The sequence below is a fragment of the Danio rerio genome, chromosome 12 (assembly GCF_049306965.1).
Source record: "Danio rerio strain Tuebingen ecotype United States chromosome 12, GRCz12tu, whole genome shotgun sequence".
NCBI lineage: Eukaryota > Metazoa > Chordata > Actinopteri > Cypriniformes > Danionidae > Danio > Danio rerio.
In genome coordinates this window covers 49702501-49725351 of record NC_133187.1, presented here as the reverse complement: position 1 = coordinate 49725351, position 22851 = coordinate 49702501, and the positions used below count along the sequence as shown (strand labels likewise).

General features: G+C 39.0%; 2 protein-coding genes across 8 annotated transcripts in view; one reads left to right on the top strand and one right to left on the bottom strand.

The window, feature by feature from the left end:
* grem2b (gremlin 2, DAN family BMP antagonist b) lies at positions 1–15317 on the top strand. The gene is given in 2 exon segments (NM_001017704.1): positions 1–122; positions 14570–15317. A coding segment is annotated over 1 exon segment (501 nt). The 5' UTR covers positions 1–122; position 14570; the 3' UTR covers positions 15072–15317.
* Positions 13066–22851, bottom strand: part of fmn2b (formin 2b) — a 103598-nt gene continuing 93812 nt past the window's right edge. For 6 of the 7 annotated variants that reach the window (XM_073918948.1, XM_073918949.1, XM_009306990.5 and 3 more), the window contains one exon: positions 17865–18652. In XM_073918948.1, coding sequence (XP_073775049.1) covers positions 18626–18652 — 27 coding nt within the window. In that variant the 3' untranslated portion in view covers positions 17865–18625. Of the gene's footprint in view, positions 13199–17864; positions 18653–22851 lie in introns of those variants that run through there. The other variant, XR_012388256.1, reaches the window with a different exon arrangement.

Genomic DNA, 22851 nt, shown 5'->3' with positions numbered 1-22851 from the left:
TTATAGAGTCCGTCAGAGGTCAAACTCTCAGTCAGACACACTGAAGACTCTCAGCGGCTGAACATCCATGGGCTTCTTCATCATCATCACCTTCATCAGTGTCTGAGCACACACTCCAGCAGGTGAGTCTCTCTCACACACACACACACACACACACACACACACACACAGGTCAGGTGTGTGTTTGAGTGGATTACGGCTGTTTGAGCTCTCGGTGAGCTCTCGCACCAGCACTGAGGATTTACCAGGCTCTAATCTGCGTTTCTGATTTCTGCGTGTTGAACACACACACTAACACACACACACACACTGTAGAAGCAGAACTGCAGTAATGAATGGATTATTGGTCTGATGAAGCAGAGGATCAGCGGCTGCTCTGCAGATTTACACCAGCGTTGTGTCTACTGAGCGCTCTGACTTCACTGAATCACTTGGTCATGCAGTGCTATTAAATATATTAAGCGTTGTTATCAATATTGGAGTCTGCAGCACGGTGGCTCAGTGGTCAGCAGTGCAGCCTCACAGCAAGAAGGTCGCTGGTTCGAGTCCCGATTGGGTCAGTTGATGTTTCTGTATGGAGTTTGCATGTTCTCCCCGCGTTGGCGTGGGTGCAAACACATGCGCTATAGGTGAATTGATGAACTAAATTAGCTGTAGTGTACGAGTGTGTATGCCGGAATAGTTGGCGGTTCCTTACACTGTGGGGATCACTGATAAATAAGGGACTAAGCTGAAGGAAAATGATTGAACAATTATCTGAATTGGACACAATTACTTTAATACACTCAACAGAAATTATAATTCTTGCTGCTTGTTCAAGTTATACATTTAAAATGAGCTGAAGCGACTCAATTCAGTCCACTTTAACTTGTCAAAACAATTCAGTTCACTTAATCAGTTTGTATTGGGACAACATGAAGGGATTGTGTGGAACCTAAAATTATTTACAGTGTAGTCACGGTGTAAAATCTCCCTAAAAATGTGTGTGTGTGTGTGTGTGTACTATATGACATAACCTAGTTACTTTAAGTCTTTAAATGTCACCTTAAGCTGAATACAAGTACACTAGTAGCGGAAGTACAATGTGCTGTCATCATGGTGAAGAGAAAACTAATTAGTTATTAGAAATGAGTGAGTTATTAAAGATATCATGTCTAAAAATATGCTGAGAAATGCACTGAATGAAAATAGCATGCAAGAAATATTAAACATCATTATTAATATAATATTTATTGTCACACATCATCAGAAAAACGGATCAAATTGACAGAAGTATAACAGTTTAAATATAGAAGCACTTCATTTTCTTGAATAGTCATTCATTTTCCTTCAGCTTAGTCCTTTATTTATCAGTGGTCACCACAGCAGAATGAACCACCAACTATTCCAGCATATGTTTTATACAGCGGATGCCCTTCTAGCTGGGAAACACATTCACACATTTACTACAGTGGTTAGCACTCTGGCCTTACTGCAAGAAGGTCGCTGGTTCGAGTCCCGGCTGTGTCAGTTGGTGTTTCTGTATGGAGTTTGCATGTTCTCCCCGCGTTGGCGTGGGTGCAAACACATGCGCTATAGGTGAATTGATGAACTAAATTAGCTGTAGTGTACGAGTGTGTATGCCGGAATAGTTGGCGGTTCCTTACACTGTGGGGATCACTGATAAATAAGGGACTAAGCTGAAGGAAAATGATTGAACAATTATCTGAATTGGACACAATTACTTTAATACACTCAACAGAAATTATAATTCTTGCTGCTTGTTCAAGTTATACATTTAAAATGAGCTGAAGCGACTCAATTCAGTCCACTTTAACTTGTCAAAACAATTCAGTTCACTTAATCAGTTTGTATTGGGACAACATGAAGGGATTGTGTGGAACCTAAAATTATTTACAGTGTAGTCACGGTGTAAAATCTCCCTAAAAATGTGTGTGTGTGTGTGTGTGTGCTATATGACATTACCTAGTTACTTTAAGTCTTTAAATGTCACCTTAAGCTGAATACAAGTACACTAGTAGCGGAAGTACAATGTGCTGTCATCATGGTGAAGAGAAAACTAATTAGTTATTAGAAATGAGTGAGTTATTAAAGATATCATGTCTAAAAATATGCTGAGAAATGCACTGAATGAAAATAGCATGCAAGAAATATTAAACATCATTATTAATATAATATTTATTGTCACACATCATCAGAAAAACGGATCAAATTGACAGAAGTATAACAGTTTAAATATAGAAGCACTTCATTTTCTTGAATAGTCATTCATTTTCCTTCAGCTTAGTCCTTTATTTATCAGTGGTCACCACAGCAGAATGAACCACCAACTATTCCAGCATATGTTTTATACAGCGGATGCCCTTCTAGCTGGGAAACACATTCACACATTTACTACAGTGGTTAGCACTCTGGCCTTACTGCAAGAAGGTCGCTGGTTCGAGTCCCGGCTGTGTCAGTTGGTGTTTCTGTGTGGAGTTTGCATGTTCTCCCTGTGTTGGCGTGGTTTTCCACTGGGTGCTCCGGTTTCCCCCACAGTCCAAACACATGCGCTATAAGGGAACTGATAAACTAAATTGGCCGTGTCTATGAGTGTGTATGTGAATGAGTGTTAGCGGAAATACAATGTGCTGTCATCATGGTGAAGAGAAAACTAATTAGTTATTAGAAATGAGTGAGTTATTAAAGATATTACGTCTAAAAATATGCTGAGAAATGCACTGAATGTCTCAGTTGAGAAATATCATGTCTGAAATATTAAACATCATTATTAATATAATCGTTTTTGTCACACATCACCAGAAAAAATGGATCAAATTGACAGAAGTATAACAGTTTAAATATAGAAGCATTTCATTTTCTTGAATATTCATTCATGTTCCTTCAGCTTAGCCCCTTTTTATCAGAGGTCACCACAGCAGAATGAACCACCAACTATTTCAGCATATATTTTACACAGCGGATGCCCTCTTAGCTGCAACCCAGAAGTCCACACATTCTCACACATAGGTTTACTTCAGTGGTTAGCACTGGCCTTACTGCAAGAAGGTCGCTGGTTTGAGTCCCGGCTGTGTCAGTTGGTGTTTCTGTGTGGAGTTTGCATGTTCTCCCCGTGTTGGCGTGGTTTTCCACTGGGTGCTCCGGTTTCCCCCACAGTCCAAACACATGCGCTATAAGGGAACTGATAAACTAAATTGGCCGTGTCTATGAGTGTGTATGTGAATGAGTATTTCCCAGTACTGGGTTGCAGCTGGAAGGGCATCTGCTATGTGAAACATATGCTTGATTAGTTGGCTGTTCATTCCACTGTGGTGACCCCTGATAAATAAAGGGACTAAGCTGAAGGAAAATGAGTGAATAATTATTTGAATAGGACACAATCACTTTAATACACTCAAATAATAATAATAATTGTTGTTGCTTGTAAAAGTTATACACTTAACATGAGCTGAAGACTCAAAGAACCCAATTTTTTGGGGACAACTTATGCTGTCCACTTTAATTTGTAGAAATAATTAAGTAAACCAAACCATGAAGGAATTGTGTGGAACACAGCATTATTTACGGTGTACAGTAGGAACATGTTTCTAGAGTTTTATTGTGGCGTATCATCATCTTTAAAATGTGTGTATATATACTATATGACGTAACCCAGTTACTTTAGGCCTTTAAATGTGCTGTCATCATGACAAAGAGAAATTAAATTCAGTTATTAGAAATATTATTAAAGACATTACGTTTGAGCAAATTGCTCCATTGAGAAACGGCACGCGTGAAATATTTAATATATTACTTAATATAATATTTTTGTCATACATCACCAGAAAAAAATGGATCAAATTGACAGAAGTATAACAGTTTAAATATACAGGCATTTGATTTTCTTAAATACTTTAAATATGATTGGAATACATTTTTTAAATGCAACTTTAGGTCACATTGAGGGAGTTTTACTACTACACTGTAAACAATATGCATAAGTGAGTCATGTTTTTATTTTTCCCTGGTAATTTCTGCTTTTGAATTGCATTATGGGATCTTGATTCTTCTTCCAACAACTTTTAACCTAAACAAGTTTGAAAAAAGTGACTTTTATGAACATGTTTAATATTCTGCAGTGCTATATTGTCTGGGTTGGTGTTGTATATTACGTTACAAAAACTGCAGCAATTTCTCTGTTATTTTACAGACTTATCTTTATAGATATTATTTCTTAAACATTATTATTAGGGGCCAAGCACCGTAGTTGCGTAGGCACCTATTGGATCCGTTAGGGGTCCTATTATATTATTATTATTCTTCCTTCTTCTTCTTCCGTTTCTTCCGCCAGATTTGAATGGCAGCCCATATAGGCGTATGCGGGAAAGTTGTATAATTTGGCACAATGATAGAGGACAGTATTAACATTAATCAGACCAAATATGAAGTCTCAAAATCAAACTCTCTAGCGCCACCACTTGTCTAAACTTTCACGTATGTTTATCATGATAACTTTTGAACCGAATGGGCTACAATCAAAGTAATTTTTCCCTCTGATTCCTTGGCTCAGTCCGATTCAAACGCACCATTTTCCGTCATGAATTTTTCCGCGCTATTTTTATATTTTTCGAAAAGCCTATTTGATCGAACTCGTCCTAGGCCATTCCTCCGATTTTCACCAAAATTTAATCACATGATCTACAGATCATGCCAACCAAAAGTTATTTCAAGTAACTTTCAAGTTGTCTTTCAAGAATTCAAGTTGATTAGACCAACCGTTTTCGTTTAACTTGCGATCAAATTTAACGTAGGACTTGCGAAAATGGACTTGAGACGATATCTCCGTAACGCATTCACCGATTCACACCAAACTTGGTGTGTATTATGACAACTAGGGTTTGAGGTTATATGCTGAGTTTCGGCGCACTGCCCCCTAGTGGTCCGGAGATACAAAAACTTGCTTTTTGGCTTATGACGTCTCAACTGTTCGTCCGAAACTCATAAAACTGGTCTCATTACATCCGGCAGAGCATGTCGAGTTGAATGATGTCTGATTTACACAGGTCAGCCATTTTGTGCGTCACCCATTACGATTTTTGGCCAAAAATGCTATATTTTACCAACACATTCACATATCATTACAAAACATGGTATGCATCTTCAACCACATGTCCTGAAAGTACTTAAAAACTTCAGGAGCAGCGCCACCTTTTGGCCAAAAGTGCTTGGCCCCTTAATTGCTGCTTGCAGCTGTATTTATTATTGTTATTATTATTATTTTAAACTACTAAAATGTAAGTCAAAGTCACTTTGTTAAACTGTAGAGTTGATCTTTCAACATTAAAAGTCAACAGAGCAGAGATCAACATCCCATCATGCAATTCACGACTGCAAATAAAATGCGGAAACTGCTTATTAACAGATGTTTTTTACAGTGCACTATAAGTCAACTATTTAGTGACCAATATAAAGTGTGATGTTTATTACTCCAATTTCCCAACTGAATTGGTCATATGAACCCAAACACAGTGAGAAATGACTCTTTATATGATTATATATTATATATCACAGATGGATTATGAACTGGGTAAAATGCTGCAGAGAGAGAAGAAATCAAAGAGCAGATCATGAACAGTCAGAATCAGTGTCATAATCGGATTATAAATTCAGAAAATGTTAATTATGAATCAAACAGTTTGACTCATACTCGTGAACTCAGTATGTCTCTGAAATTGCACTATATGAGTGAGCGGTTCAGGGTCTCGTCTGTTCTCCAACACTGCATTTGTCTGATCATAAAGACACTGAAAACTGTGAAATCAGACTACAATTCAAAATAGCAAATAGTTTTCTATGTGAGTCTCTCTTAAATGTCATTAATATCTGTGATGTAAAGCTGAATTTTCAGCAACATTACTCTAGTCAGTATAGTAGAATTCGATCAAGATCATTTCTGATTATCATCATCAGTGCTGAAAATCATTGTGCTGCTTAATATTTTTGTGGAAATTAAACGCCTTTAATTTTCAGAGTTGTAAAAATGTAAGCTGCCCTAATATATTTAGTCAGTTGTTGACACTTTTGTCACTGTAAAAATTCCCGCCGCCTTCATATTAACTCATATTTAGTCTTGTAAAAATTGATGCTGCTTAATATCTGTAGTCAGTTTGATTAATGTAAGCAGGGATCACTAGAGAAGTTAATTAAATTCAGCTAAAAGGTTTAAGTTAAAGTTTGCAAAACTAATAATTAACATTTTAACACAAATAAAACATCTTTACTGTCACTTTTTTTATATTTATGTAAGTGTATTTGAGTAAACATGTCAGTGTCATCATTATTCGACTGTTTGATCACATGATGCTGATTTTACACAGCAGCCAATCGGAGGCTCAGCCAAACAGCTTATTTTAATACACTAATTGTGAGAACTTGTCATTTGATATAAATGTGCTCTGTGCAATCAGAATCAGTCTTTAGACATATATTTAGTGAGCTATTTAAGTCCTGGTGTCACTTCCTGTGACCTTCCCGTCAGCATTCACTAAGTTCACGACCTTTCCTTTTTCTGCATGACCTTTGTTGACCCCTCATTCAGCTCTCCGACACACAACATCTGTTCAGTCACTCATAATACGAGACCAGGCCCGGATTGGCTAATCAGGAGGACCGGGAGAATTCCCGGTGGGCCGGTTCGTTTTTGGCCGTGAGGGCCGGTGTCCCTAGCTCCAGAATCTGTTGCTCTCAGCAGTCACACTTTTTAAATTAATTATTTAATTTATTTACTTGACCACAGTCTTCTTATTCATTATTTTACCGCAGCTCTGCTCTTTTTATCTATTTTTCTCAGCCTGCAGGTTAATGATGATATAACTTAGATGAGTCTACTATTAATGTACAGCTGTTGTGGTCCAGTGGTTAGCACGTTAGGTTACGACGTTGCCGACCGGGGTTTGATCCTCACCTTAGTATTTTATTTTTTTCATTTTTATTGTTAAGACATATAATACTGTTAGGGTTGTTGAACATTTGAAGTTGTAAAGCAGCTGTTTTCTCAAAAAAATTAAAAAATAAAAGACGTGATAGTGTAATTAGAAACTGAATTGGAAATGACCTTATTATAATACAGTCAGTCGTGAAGTGAGGTGGGCCGGTCTGAGGCTTGAAACTCCAGGGCTGAAAAGGAGTCCCACTCCGGCCCTGTACGAGACCAATAATTCACCATAAACAACAAGTTCAGGAGAACATTTCTCAACTCTGATGCATTATTTTGGAAAAACTCTGGAAATTATTAGTTTTATTAGAAGTCAAATTGAAAATAAAGTTTATTAAGCTGATTAACGTCAATAAAGACAAAGTTAAAAAAAAACAAAAATAGGGTGTTTTTAAAATTGAGTTAAATAAATACGCTTTAATTGATTAATATATGGTTTATAATGAGAAAGAGAGAAAATGAAGTATCTGAAGGTTCAACAAAATCTAAATATTAATAAAGTGGTCTAATTGAAATATTTATCAATGCATATCACTAGTCAGAAGTTGAGTTTGGATATTTTTAGGATATCTGTTAAATGTCTTCATGGAAGATTATCTTTACTTAATATCCTAATGACTTTTGGCATATAAGAATAATCAATAACTTTAACACGTATAAAAATATACCCATGCATCATAAAGCCAGTTCTGGTGGTCCAGGGTCACAAATATACATTAAGTTTCCAAAATAATTGCATATAAATTTTTGATCACACTTTATAATACGCTTTCATTAGTTCATGTATTTACTAACATGAACTTATAAGGAATAATAGCTATACAGCATTTATTAATGATTGTTCAACAATTACTAATGCATTATTGATATCCAAATTCATGCTTGTTAACATTACTTAATGCACTGTGAGTAAACAACTAACAATGAACCACTGTACTTTCAAGAGCTAACATTAACTAAGTTAGCACATTTACTGAATAAACTCCAGCATGCGCTTCATCATTCTGCGTGATGTGATTTAGTTTTTGTCAGACGTCATTAATGGGTAACACTTTACAATAAGGTTCATTAGTTAATGTTACTTAATGCATTTACTAACATGAACAAACAATGAACAATACATCCACTACAGTATTTGTTCATGTTAGTTAACATTAGTTAATGAAAATACAGTTGTTCATTGTGAGTTCATGCTAACTCACGGTGCATTAACTCAGGGGTTCCCAAACTTTTCAGCCCGCAACCCCCAAAATGTCAATGCCAGTGACTCGTGACCCCCAATATTCTCTGAGGTGGTGGTTATAAATACAGAAACCTTGTATGCAATGATGCGCACAAACACACCAATAGACCCAAGTCTATTCTTTGTTTTTTTTTTATGTATGTCAGTGCTGTTTCTGGGCTAGAAAGTTTAACCTGGTGTTACAAAATCTGCTGCATCTGACAGTATTGCTGTGTCTTTAGTATAATGTAATTACCCGAGAAGTCGCAATCCAATAGAACTAGTAACTATAAGCTACTATAGTAACTATATAGTTTATAGTAACTATAAGCGACAAATTTTTTCTCTTCAGTAGGTTATTGATAAAATACAGTAAGTCTTAAGATTTCATAAAAATTAATTGATTTTTATAAATCACCAGGCGACCCCCCCTTCATTGTCCCGCGACCCCTCGGGGGGTCCCGACCCCCACTTTGAGAACCTCTGCATTAACTGATGCTAACCAGCATAAGTTTATATGTCAATAATGCATTAGTAAATGTTTAATTATGATTAATAAATGCTGTGCATGTGTTGTTCATGATTAGTTCATGTTAGTAAATGCATTAACTAATGAACCTTATTGTAAAGTGTTACCCATTAATGTTGGTCTGCAGCTCTCCATGTTTCCAGCTTTCCATTGTTGCAGACGTGAGATGCTGCTGTGCTGATTGTAACAGGCCTCAGCGCTCCGTCAGTCCATCATCACAGTGCTTCAGTATTATTATTATTATATTATTATTCCCTCCAGAACTGTCTTGAGCATCTGTCTGCGCTCCTGTCTTACGCCTCCAAAAGCCACCGCATTCACCACATTTATTGCATTTGTTCTGAGGCGCAACTTATTTATTAGAGGAGAACAAACACCACAGTGAAGAATACCAACAGTGCAGCAAACTACACCGCTCTAGTTTTTTAGGAAGGGATGGTTGTGTTCTCTTTTGTTTCTTATTGAATAAAAACGCTGCATTATACACTAACTTTTGAAGGCATAATCAAAGTCTAATTCACATCTTTGGATGGAAACTGGAATAATGTTGCTAATAAAATCAGCTTTATATCACAGATATAAATGACACTTTACTAGTGGTCTAAGACTTTTGCACAGTACTGTATTTGGTCCAAAAATACAGTAAAAATGGTGAAATATTAATAGAATTTAAAATAGCTGTTTGCTATGTGAATATAAAGTAAAGTGTAATTTATATCTGTGAAATAAAGCTGATTTTTGGCCAGCATTACTTCAGATTCCATCCAGAATTAGATTTTGATTATGGCTTCAAACATTTGTGAATAAAGCAGTATTTTAATCCAATGAGAAACAATTCTCCCTTCCTGAGAAACCTCCTGAGAAGCACCAAATAGTCAGAGGAGTGGAGTTTGCTGCACGGTTGGGATTCTTCACTGTGGTGTTTGTTCCTCTCTAATAAATAAGTTGCGCCTCAGAAGACGAAGACTAAACGCAATGAACGTGGTGAATGCGGTGGCTTTTGGAGGCGTAAGACAGGAGCGCAGACAGATGCTAAAGACAGTTCTGAAGGGAATAATAATAGCTGCAGACCATTACTGACACAAAGACCCTCACACACACATTTATATCCGTCAAATCATCTGATAAAACTAAATCACATTACTGTAATGATGCCTATGCTGGAGTGTATTCAGTAAATGTGTTTACATTGTAGTTTATGAACATTTTATCTCATCGGATAAAAAGTTCTTCCTGCTTAGTTGTTCAAAATAAACGCAGAGCAGCATTTTTATCCAAAGAGAAACTTAATAAAATAGAATCAGCACTTCCTGATAAACTTGCACCAAACATCAGCCAGAGGAGTGTCGTGTGCTGCACTGTTGGGATTCTCCACTGGTGTTTGTTCTCCTCTAATAAATTAGTTGCACCTCAGACGACAGAGTTGAAGCGCAGAGTGCGGGGGCTTTTGGAGGCGTGAGATGGGAGTGCAGACAGACGCTCGAGACTAAGAATAATAGAATGAACACATTTGATGAAAACACTAGTGGCCTTCTGCACAGTACTGAGACCTCTTCCAAACACAGAGGATCTTTTGGCTCTTTATGGCATTAAGGGTGTCACGATCCTCCAAATCCTCGATTCGCTTACATTTTCGATTCTAAAGGCACGATTCGATTATGAATAATTAATTAATGACCAATTAATTATTTGTAGCCTACCGTTTAAACCACCTGACCTGCATGGTCTTTGTTATACCCAAAAACAAATCATACAGTAAATGAAGAAAGGCAAGATACACGCATAATTACCACCTGTCAATCACTTTTTCTGCGGGACTCGTGAATAGGCAGTGATCTGTGTCGTTATAATGGCGTCGGTAAAAAAGACGCACAACCAACAGGAACCAGCCAACAGTATCTGAGGTGTTCGCTAAAATGACTAAGTACAAGTGAGTGAAAGATTGAAGCAGTCCTCTGACTGCCTGGACCTGCTGTCTCGAGCGCATGGCTGTGTGTGCGTCTGTGTCTGTGTGGTCATGTGATGTGCATTTTCAGAGGTAGAGAGGAAGGAGGGCTGCTCAGAAATGCTACACGCCACTGTGGATGTCAAATCGTTGTCGTTCTAAAATGCCATTTAAAAACAAAGACAGTGTAAACAGGGCCTGAGTGTGTACTTTTCGCGAGCGGATTTGCAACGGGGGCGGGCGGAGGATCGCGATGCCGGTGTTGTCTAACGGACGTACCCTAATACGTACATAGCAGAGCTTGCAAAACTGTGGTTTTTTTTGTCGACAACACGAACGTTGTCAACATAACTCACTGGAAATCCAAAATGCTTCCACACCGGCGACTTCATTGAAAGAGGAGAGGGTTTAAGCTCTGTCGACGGGTCTCCTGCTTCTGCAAGCACTTCAACAAGCCTGTTTTTTTCCCGCTTGGCAAGCTAAGCTGACGTGACATGGGGGCGTGGCAGCATCGACGATTCTATTTTTTGATTCGATAATCGAAATTGAGCATAAATTTTGATCGATTTTGATTAAAAATCTAAATCGTGACACCTCTATATGGCATCAAACATTAGTGAATAAAGCAGCGTTTCCATCCAATGAGAAACAGAAGAGAACAGAATCAGCACTTCCTGATAAACTTGCACCAAATATCAGACAGAGAAGTGTACTTTCATGCGTTGAGAGAAGACACTTTGGTGTTTTTTATTCTCTTGCACCTTAGAAGACGAAGACCAAACACAATGAACACGGTGGCTTTTGGAGGTGTGAGACACTCTTTGGGAGCGCAGACAGATGCTCAAGAGAGGGAATAATAACAGATCAAACACATTCAGTGACAACACTAGTGTCCTTCTGCACAGAACTGAAACCTCCTCCAAACACAGAGGATCTTTTGGCTCCTCAGAGACGAGAATCCTGTCTGAGAGGCTCATGAATCTTCAGCGCGAGCGTCTTGAGCAACACACAGATCAGAGTTTGAGTTCAGGCTCTTCAGATTTATGGTTTCTCCGTGGTTTGCTGAACTGCAGATCGTGGGGGAACCAGCCGCTCTCTAAATATTTCCTTTATGGGAATGAATCAGTCTCATTTGTTTTTCCTTCCGGCGACGCCACATCTGTGCTAAAGATGTCCGCAGTGATTGACGGATCATTCGCTCGCTCTCGCCTGACAAATTAAACATAATCCGCCACTTCCTGTCTTCACAGGAAACGGTGAACAATCGCCCCGAGACATTACTTCAGCACAGAACAGACAACTATTGACAGATGCAGGGGGAATATAATAATACAGCAGCGTGAGTTTAAATCACTCAATATATATTAGTCTGAGGTTAATTCACTAATGCAATTAATGAAAGACTTGTACAATTTAAATAGATGATGCTTTAGTTTAGGTGACTAAACTATGCTTATTACCCGCCTAATATTAAGATATAAATATAAAGCATGCTCTTATTCTGCATCTACAATCATACCGAAAACCTAAACCCAATAACTTCTAGCTTATTAACTATTAATAAACAGATAATTAGCAGTTTATTAAGCTAGTAATGTTAGTTATTGTATTTGAAATAGTGTGAATTGCGAAGTGTTACAGATGCTTTATATAGTATATAAAATATACAGAATGTTTATATTATAATATAGTATAGTGTAATTTATATCTGTAATGTAAAGCTGTACACTGCCTGACAAAAGTCTTGTCTTGATCTCATTTGTAAGAGCAACACATAATAACTTGACTTCTACTTGATCATTTGGAAAAGTGTCAGAAGGTGGATTTCTCTGATCATCTGTTAATCTGCATCCCAATCATCACCAATACTGCAGAAGACCTACTGGAACCAGTATGGAGCCAAGATTCTCACAGATATCAGTCAAGCTTGGTGAAGGAGAAATCATGGTTTGGGGTTCATTCAGTATGTGGGTGTGTGAGAGATCTGCAGAGTGGATGATCAACATCAACAGCCTGAGAGATCAAGACATTTGTGCTGCCCATTACATTACAAACCACAGGAGAGGGACAATTCTCCAGCAGGATAGCGCTCCTGCTCATACTTCAAAGCTGCTGAAAGCAAAGAAGGTCAAAGTGCTCAAGGATTGGGCAGCCCAGTCACCAGACATGAACATTATTGAGCATGTCTGGGGTAAGATGAAGGAGGAGGCGTTGAAGATGAACACAAAGAGTCTTGATGAACTCTGGGAGTCCTGCAGGAAGGCTTTCTTCTTCATTCCAGATGACTTTATTAATCAGTGATGTGAGTCATGTCAGAGATGTATGGATGCAGTCCTCCAAGCTCATCATGGAGTCAGACACAATATTCATTCTGTCTCCACTGCAGCAGGACTTTATATTCTATACTGGACATTATTTCTGTTCAGTGATGAGACTTTAGTCTAAGCAGAGTCAGACCTTACTGTCCTAATCAAATCATTAAAGGCATGATCAGATTTTATTGTGCTCAAATAAGCGTCATCTAGAGGCCTTTACCTTTCATATAAGACACTTTAGGAAGTTATTCTTCCTAAAACTCAGATAAGACTTTAGTCAGGTAGTGTATTTTCAGCATCATTACTGCAGTCATGATATGATCAAGAAACATGAACTAAAATCATTTTTTAGCATTTAGAAAATTTCATCATTGTACTGTTTATTTTTAAAGAGGTTTACACTTTTATTTAGTGACACATGTATTTGTTCATAAGTGACAGTAATTGTACTTACAACTGTATGGATGGATATATTTGTAATGCATTGATCCGCTTCAGTATTCAGTTTCATGATGTTTTGATTGTGAGATTGAGTGAAAGTCACTTCCTCAGTGAATGAATGAATGAGCTGATTTAGTGGTCAGGAATGTTGCATTAAAGATTAATTAACTCCAATTCATCCACAGACGAGGAATCAGACTCTTGTGGTTTAAGTCTATAGTGAGAGTGCGTATGTGTGTAAACGCATGTGAAGAAGTGTGTGTTGTGTGAGTGTTTGCATGTGTCTCAATTCACCTGTACCTAATGTGTTTTGACTGTGGGGGAAACCAGAGCACTTGGAGGAAACCCACGTGAACGCAGGGAGAACATGCAAACTCCACACAGAAATGCCAACTGAGCCAGCCGATGCTCGAACCAGCGACCTTTTTTTGCTGTGAGGCAACAGCACTGCCCCACTGCGTCACCTGTATGCCTGTTACTGTGAGTGTGTGTGCGAGAGAGAGTGAATAGGTGTGTATGTATGCGCATGAATGAGTCTGAGAACATCTGTGTGTGTGTGTGTGTGTGTGTGTTTCAGAACACCTGCAACTGTGAATCAGTCCCCAGAACTCTCATACAGAATGAATGAATCAAACACAAGTGAACACTGAATCATGTTGAATCAGTGAAGTGAATCTCGGTAAAGTGTGTGTGTGTGTAATCCTGGCGTTGAAGTAAAGCTGGTTTACACACACACACACTGCCTGTCTCAGCTCAGAGCATTAGCTGGTTAAGTGGATTGATCAGGTGTGTGTGTGTGTGTGTGTGTGTGTGTGAAGGTCATGAGCTGCTGTTACTCTGAGCTCCACAATCCTCAGATCTGTACTCAAGTCATATCGTCCTGGAGCACAACAAAACTCAACACATTCAGATTCAGATGTACAGTCATTCATTTTCCTTTGGCTTAGTCGCTTATTTATCAGGGGTCCCCACAGCGGAATGAACCGCCAACTATTCTAGAATATGTTTTACACAGCGGATGCCCTTGCAGCTGCAACCCAGTACTGGAAAATACCCATACACACATTCTACTACATCAAAACTTGTACTCACAGGTGTGATCAAGGTTCAGTCAGCTGTGTGATGTCTGCTCTCTGTGTTCCAGGATGAGCAGTAAGGTGGCGCTGTGTCTGCTGTTGGCTGGCGCTCTGTGTGTGGTCTCCGCCGCCCGCAAGAACCGCCCACAAAGCTCCGTCCCATCACCCTACAAAACCAGCTCCAACACCTCTGACCGCCGCACGCGCAAACAAGAAGTGCTCGCCTCCAGCCAGGAAGCGCTGGTGGTGACCGAAAAGAAGTACCTGAAGAGCGACTGGTGTAAGACGCAGCCGTTGCGGCAGACGGTCAGCCAGGAGGGCTGCAGGAGCCGCACCGTCATCAACCGCTTCTGCTACGGCCAATGCAACTCCTTCTACATCCCACGGCACGTCAAGAAGGAGCAGGAGTCCTTCCAGTCCTGTGCATTCTGCAGGCCGCAGCGCTTCACCAGCCTCACTGTAGAGCTGGACTGTCCAGACCTGCAGCCGCCGGTCCGATACCGCAAGATCCAGCGCATCAAGCAGTGCCGCTGCATGTCTGTGAGCGTGTCCGAGTCGGGGAAACAGTGACAAACACACACCGAGGTCTTTCTGTAGATGCTGCTGCTGCTAACCAGAGCTGAAGGACTGTGAACGCTCGGCTCCTGTAAACACACAACTCATTCCAGAGGAGTTACAAATGCTGGACCACAAAGACTGATTACCACAACACATGCATAACTAGACTGATCCTAGAGATTCTATACAAATATGGTACAGGAAGATATTATATATGTAGAGAGATACCTGATATCTATATTAAACTATTGAGTTTTACTGTTGTCTTTTACTGTCATCTTACTGTGAGTCCAAACACAGACTACAGGCTCTGGGGATTCCAAGAAAAACAAAAGTTAGAATCGAGTAAATACAAAAAATAAAAACATAATAAAATAACAAAAAATAACAAAGTCAGTATTCTATGATGTAAACAGAATTTCAAAAAAGCAGTCAGAATGATTTGATTTTCCATGATTTAAATCAGAATTCGAAAAATGTCAGTTCCATAATTTCAACTCAGAATTCCAAAACAGTATTCAGAGTTTCCAAAAAAAAAAACTAAATTCCATGACGTAAACACAGAATTCTAAAAAAGAAGTCAGAATTCCATGACATAAACACAAAATTCCAAAAAAGGGTCATAATTTCAAAGTTAAAATTGCATAATTATAACTTAGAATTCCCCAAAAAAGTCAGAATTCCACGATTTCAACTCAGAATTCAAAAAAGGGTCAAAATTCCAAAGTTAGAATTCCCTGATTTAAAGTCAGAGTTCCAAAAAAAAGTCAGAATTCCAAAAAAGTCAGAATTCCATTATTTAAAATCAGAGTTCCAAAAAAGTCAGAATTCCATGATTTCAAATCAGAATTAAAAAAAAATAAAAAAATAAATAAAAAATCCGAATTCCACAATGTAAACAGAATTCCAAAAAAGGGGTCAGAATTTCAAAGGTAAAATTCCATAATTTCAACTCGGAAATCTCTCCCTAATTCTAAGTTAGAATTCCATGATTTAAAGTCAGAATTCCAAAAAAGAAGTCAGAATTCCAAAAAAGTCAGAATTCCATTGTTTAAAATCAGAGTTCCAAAAAAGTTAGACTTCCAAAAAAGTCAGAATTCCATTGTTTAAAATCAGAGTTCCAAAAAAGTCAGACTTCCAAAAAAGTCAGAATTCCATGATTTAAAATCAGAATTTAAAAATAAATAAATAAATAAAAAAATCTGAATTCCACGATGTAAACAGAATTCCAAAAAAGGGGTCAGAATTTCAAAGGTAAAATTCCATAATTTCAACTCGGAAATCTCTCCCTAATTCTAAGTTAGAATTCCATGATTTAAAGTCAGAATTCTAAAAAAAGTCAAAATTCCATGATGTAAACACAGAATTCCAAAACAGAAGTCAGACCTCCATAATGTAAACACAGAAATCCAAAAAGGGTCAGAATTCCAAAGTTAGTATTCCATGATTTCAACTCAGAATACCAAAAAAGTATTCGGAGTTCCAAAAAAAAAAAAAAAAAAAAAAAAAAAAAAAAAAAAAAATCTGAATTCCATGATATAAACCCAGAATTCCACAAAAGTCAGAATTCCATGACGTAAACACAGAATTCCAAAAAAGAAGTCAGAATTCCATGATTTAAAATCAGAATTCCAAAAAATAAATAAATAAATAAATCAGAATTCCATGATGTAAACACAGAATTACAAAAAAGGGGTCAGAATACCCCCCCCCCCCAGAGTTTTTTGGAACTCTGAATACTTTTTTGGTATTCTGAGTTGAAATCATGGAATTCTGACTTTTTTTTTTTTTTTTTTGGAATTCTGACTTTAAATCAAGGAATTCTAACTTAGGAATTCTGAAACCTTTTTGGAATTCTAAGTCAAAATTCCATCATGTAAACACAGAAATGCAAAAAGGGTCAGAATTCCAAAGTTAGAATTCCTTGATTTAAAGTCAGAATTCCAAAAAGAAAAAATCAGAATTCCAAAAAGAAAAAATCAGAATTCCATGATTTCAACTCAGAATACCAAAAAAATATTGAGAGTTCCAAAAAAAAAAAAAAAAAAAAAAAAAAAAAAAAAAAAAAAATCTGAATTCCATGATATAAACCCAGAATTCCACAAAAGTCAGAATTCCATGACGTAAACACAGAATTCCAAAAAAGAAGTCAGAATTCCATGATGCGGCTGGTCCCGCATTATTTTATTTGATTAATCAAACGGTTCATAAGCCACTATAAATACCCAAAGTTCCATATCACAGCCATCTTCATTTTGAAGAATCCCCCCATCCACCCCTACTCCTCCTCCTTTGCTAGATGGGTGGCACGGTGGCCCAGTGGTTAGCACTGTTGCCTCACAGGTAAGAACATCACTGGTTTTTAGTCCTTACCAAGCAAGCCAACATTTCTGTGCGGAGGTTTCACGTTCTCCCCATGCTCATGTGGGTTTCCCCCGGGTTCCCCGGTTTCCTCCCACGATCCAAAAACATGCAACTTAAGTTAATTGACTAATCCAAATTGGCACCATAGACATGCTCCTAGTAAGTACAGTAGTTATCTCTTAAGAGCGATCACTTTCTGTTCATTAGCTACTACAGCAGAGGAGTTCTCCAGATCTACCTGAGCTCAAACTATCTTCTCGCCCTTCAAACTGGAGTCCCGGGCTCGAGGATCTTATAAGCTCAGGGCTCTCTCCACGGACAGCACGGCAAACAGGTTTTATAATCACTCATCAGCTAAGTGTGAACTCTTGAAATGAGATCAATTAAGAGAGATCAGTGAAGTGCGTCACACGCTCAAGTAAAGCTCAAATCAAATAAATGAAAATGTCTGAATTTATTAATCCTTTTATTTTACATAAATTACACTCTGCTCAAAACGTTCATATACAAACAGTTATTGCACATGGAGCGCAGACGTCCATCCACACCTCCGACACGGACATGCTAAAAACAAACCAGAATGCTACAGAAAGATGTTAATATCATTTACATTAATTAAAAAAACAAACATGTTTAAATACATTACGTGAATCTGTGTGTGTGTGTGTGTGTGTGTGTGTGTAGATGCAGCAAAACAAGGACACAATCTTGCATAATTTCACAAAAACACTGAGTCGGTTTTCCTGAACGTTCACCATTTGAGACACATCCATACGGCCTGCTTCACACTGTACATTCTGAAGTGTCTCTTTTAGGTCCTGTAGGACGACTATGTGTGTGTGTGTGTGTGCTTTGAATATGCTAACCAGGGTCAAGACTAGAGGACTGCACTAACTAGTGTGTAAGATTTAAAAGCTTTCGGCGATCGGTGCTGATATCAGTTCAGATCAAGACACGTCGGCTGCACGTTTTCAGATTGCTCTCCTTTTCTCGCCTATTAAAAATACATCAGATTTGTTTTGGGATGATATTGCTTGTTCAAGTCCTCCAGTATGTACAGTGAACAGGAGCAAACGTCTTGATATGTGCATCACATTCACCTCCTGTGTGTTCGTTCGGCAGCAGTAACACTGAAGCGGCGCTTGTGTGCGAAAGGTTGACAGATGGAAAACGAGAGCTGAGAGAGTCCTGCATCCTCTGGCTCATATCTTCATTCCCAACTTTGCTTTCTGGAGGAGAGAGAGAGAGAAAATAAGAGAGGCTCATTGAAGGGAAACATTATTGTGGATACATTTTGATCTAATAAGCTCATTTTCACCAGCTCTTGCATCAAATTTTTGGGTCACACTTTATTCGATTTCAGAAGTTCATGTACAGTATTTACTAACATGAACAATACAATATTATTGTGCTTTAAAAATCTAGTTATGCCACTCATTATATAATGCAAGTATGAACACGACAGCATCATAATGGAAGTACACTCTTCCAAACAACAGATAACTATGGAGTCAGATAAGTCTCAAAAGAAATTCACGCAAAAGTAAACGTGCGTAGCCAAATTCCCGTGCATAAAACCAAATTCACGTGCGTAAAATATTTGTTTATATTCACAAAAACAATTCACGTGCACAAAATAAAAATACATTTTCATAAAAACGTTTCGCTAATGCAAAACACCATTTGCAAATGTACAGAAAGTTTTGAATGTTTAAAACTTCCAAGTTCATCCTGAAGGAGAAAGTGCAAATCCTCTTTGACGTTCGACTCCCCCTGGATATGTGTGTGTGTATTTCTGAGACTGTCCTGGCAGAAGCAGGCAACTCGTACCTTTCAGCCAATCAGAAGAGAGCTGTATTTAATGAAACCCACTCTGCGCTCCTTTTGCACAGTCTGTTCCTCTCCAGCATGGCGAATGGAGAGATGCGCAGACTTCAAGCGAGAACTATTAAATTCCCTGACTTTCACTGATTAAACCTAATTTACATTATATCTAATGAATGTAAACAGGCTATATTTGTTGCGCACATGCTCATCGCACGGTAGGAAAAGCTGCCGTTCTGTGCCAGAGCAACAGCACCAAACAGGAACAGCGTGTAGGCTGTGTTTATGCCACTTGTACTGTGTGAGTGAACTGTCTATCTGCGTTGTTCAAGACGTTAAGTAAAAGTTATAAGGAAAAGAGTGGCTCATTCCTCCCATGCATCCACGTAGGCCAAAGCAAAACTGAAACTAATGCCGAGTTCAGACTGCATGATTTTTAAAGTCGTCGTGTCACAGACGTTTTCACACTGCATGATTATCTGTGCTAGCGTTTCGTCGCTGATTTGTTTACACTGCAAGATGGATCGGCGACAGGGACTTTCACATTGCATGACTTTACTATAGGAAGAATCACCGACCATTTCTTACAAACTACGTCTCACAGCCAAAAACACGAAGTATATCTTTTGTTATTGACTACATAATGAGAAAGAAGCCTTTAATGGGGTAGAACAGGGTTTTTCAAAGTCTAAGACAGTGGGCCTCCCTTTTGACACAACTTATCCATTGGCGCCCCCCTCCTCCCAAACATGCACACACACACACACACTCACGCACGCACGCACGCACGCACGCACGCACGCACGCACGCACGCACGCACGCACGCACGCACGCACGCACGCACGCACGCACGCACGCACACACACACGCACACACACACACACACACACACACACACACACACACACACACACACACACACACACACACACACACACACTCACACACACACACACACACAAATTCTGGAGGTTTTCTCGCTATCTCATCATGCTTGGTTTCAAGGTGTCGCTGAAGTTTAGCGGGTCTCATGCTGTCATTAGCCAAAATATCTTGACAAACCACACATAAAGGTCGTGGTCTGTCAAACCACACAGCTGGTCCTGTCCACGTAAATCCTAAACTCAGATACTGATCATCATATCGTCGTCTTTTGGGTTTAAGCCCTGAACTTGAAGGCTTTGAATCGGGGGTCTCAGAAACTGATTCATTGCATTAGCAACATGATTAGCAGGCATATACCTGTAATGGCGGGCTTGCCAAACAGAAGTGAATTCACAGCTATGGCCTTCTGGGTAAAAAACGTTTTCTTATTTTTAACGTTTTTTTTTTTTTAGCTTTGTTTACTTAAAACGTTTTAAAAAAATACATATAATAATTAAACTTAATAATTATATTTTTATTATATAACATTTTTTCCCGCGCCTCCCCTGACATGCTCTGGCGCCCCCCAGGGGAGGCACGCCTCACACTTTGAAAACCCCTGGGGTAGAAAATGTACATATTTGCTCATCTGGGTTTAAAGGGAATTAGCTATTTCTCCTCAACGTTGATAATAAACTCATTTCTTTCTGTATGAAACGTCAAACAGACACGGTTGCTTTTGAGTCCTGTCAAACCTCCACTAGTTTTACCTCCATTTTGTGCGTCCAAATAAACCGAAAAAGAGCGCTTTTAACTCCTCCCTCTGTCACAACTGTCCGTGACCACCTGAGGGCGCTGTAGTTCAACAGGACTCAGAAGGAACTACAGCGTCACAAAACACTACAACTCCATACTTACCTCGCGCATACACTGGAACACTTACACTGATCTGCCACTCACAGCTGTCTCCATTTCTGTTGATTATCCGGACTATATATTCCATCATTCCACCGGTGTTTGTCATGGCGTCGTTTGTCTTCCTTGTCAAGTTGCCCAGTAAGTCTTGTATATCGAGTTATTGTTCTTGATCTTGTTCTTGTGTCCTGCTAATGTCTAGTTCGTGTTTATTTGCCTTAGTTTCTTGTTTGGTTGTTTATTTGTTACTTTGCTCTTTCGGATTTTTGGATTTGTCACTGCTTCTGCACTATTTTATCATTAAAATCTGCACTTGGATCCGCAACCTTTTGTTTCCGTTTTTGTTATTGTTTTGATCACGCTAAACGTGACACCCCCAGCCTCCCGCTGGCCTGCAGCAGGTATAGACAGACACACACACACACACACACACACACACACACACACACACACACACACACACACACACACACACAAGTAAACGCTGCTCTCTCATTGGCTGTAGGCGTGTCAGGCTGTAGGCTGTGTCACTCATGTGCACGAGCAGCGATTTGCCTGTGATTTCAGGCATTTGTCGGCGATTTCTCAAAACCTGTCCGCGAGCGAAAATCAGGACTAAAATCACACAGTCTGAACTAGGCATTACAGAACACACGACACTACCAAAATCAAATGCTGAAAAAAAGGTCAACCAATTGAATATATCATAACGCTTTGACAAAAGCCTACTCATTTATTTAATTACTTAGGCTATAATGTTCTCGACCACCAGCAAATCAGAATGTTCAATTAGACAGCACTTTAGTTTTGTGTTCAGAGCTGTTGCCTCAGTCAATCAAATCCAGTCAAATAGAGCCTACAGCTCAGACTACAGGGGTTTCAGCACAATTTCTGCTCGATTTTCACCTTCTGAAAAAAGGAGATGAGTTCACTACAGCCTGTGGTAAGCAAATAAACTCTTAGATTATGTTGTCATATTTTCATTCATTCATTTTCTTGTCGGCTTAGTCACTTTATTAATCCGGGGTCGCCCTGGCGGATTGAACCGCCAACTTATCCAGCAAGTTTTTACGCAGCGGATGCCCTTCCAGCCGCAACCCATCTTTGGGAAACATCCACACACACATTCATACACTACGGACAATTTAGCCTACCCAATTCACCTGTACCGCATGTCTTTGGACTGTGGGGAAAACCGGAGCACCCGGAGGAAACCCACGCGAAGGCAGGGAGAACATGCAAACTCCACACAGAAACGCCAACTGAGCTGAGGTTCGAACCAGCGACCTTCTTGCTGTGAGGCGTCAGCACTACCTACTACGCCACTGCGTCGCCCTGTCATATTTTAATTGTCAATTTTTATTGTTTCTAGCTTATTAAAGAAAAAATAAACTCATGAGAATCATTTAAAATGCTTATATTCATATATGTATCTCTAAACGATAGGGTACATTTTACATATTAGGCAACTAAAGCACAACAACAGCCTGTTTACATTCATTAGATATAATGTAAATTAGGTTTAATCAGTGAAAGTCAGGGAATTTAATAGTTCTCGCTTGAAGCCTGCGCATCTCTCCATTCGCCATGCTGGAGAGGAACAGACTGTGCAAAAGGAGCGCAGAGTGGGTTTCATTAAATACAGCTCTCTTCTGATTGGCTGAAAGGTACGAGTTGCCTGCTTCTGCCAGGACAGTCTCAGAAATACACACACACATATCCAGGGGGAGTCGAACGTCAAAGAGGATTTGCACTTTCTCCTTTAGGATGAACTTTGAAGTTTTAAACATTCAAAACTTTCTGTACATTTGCAAATGGTGTTTT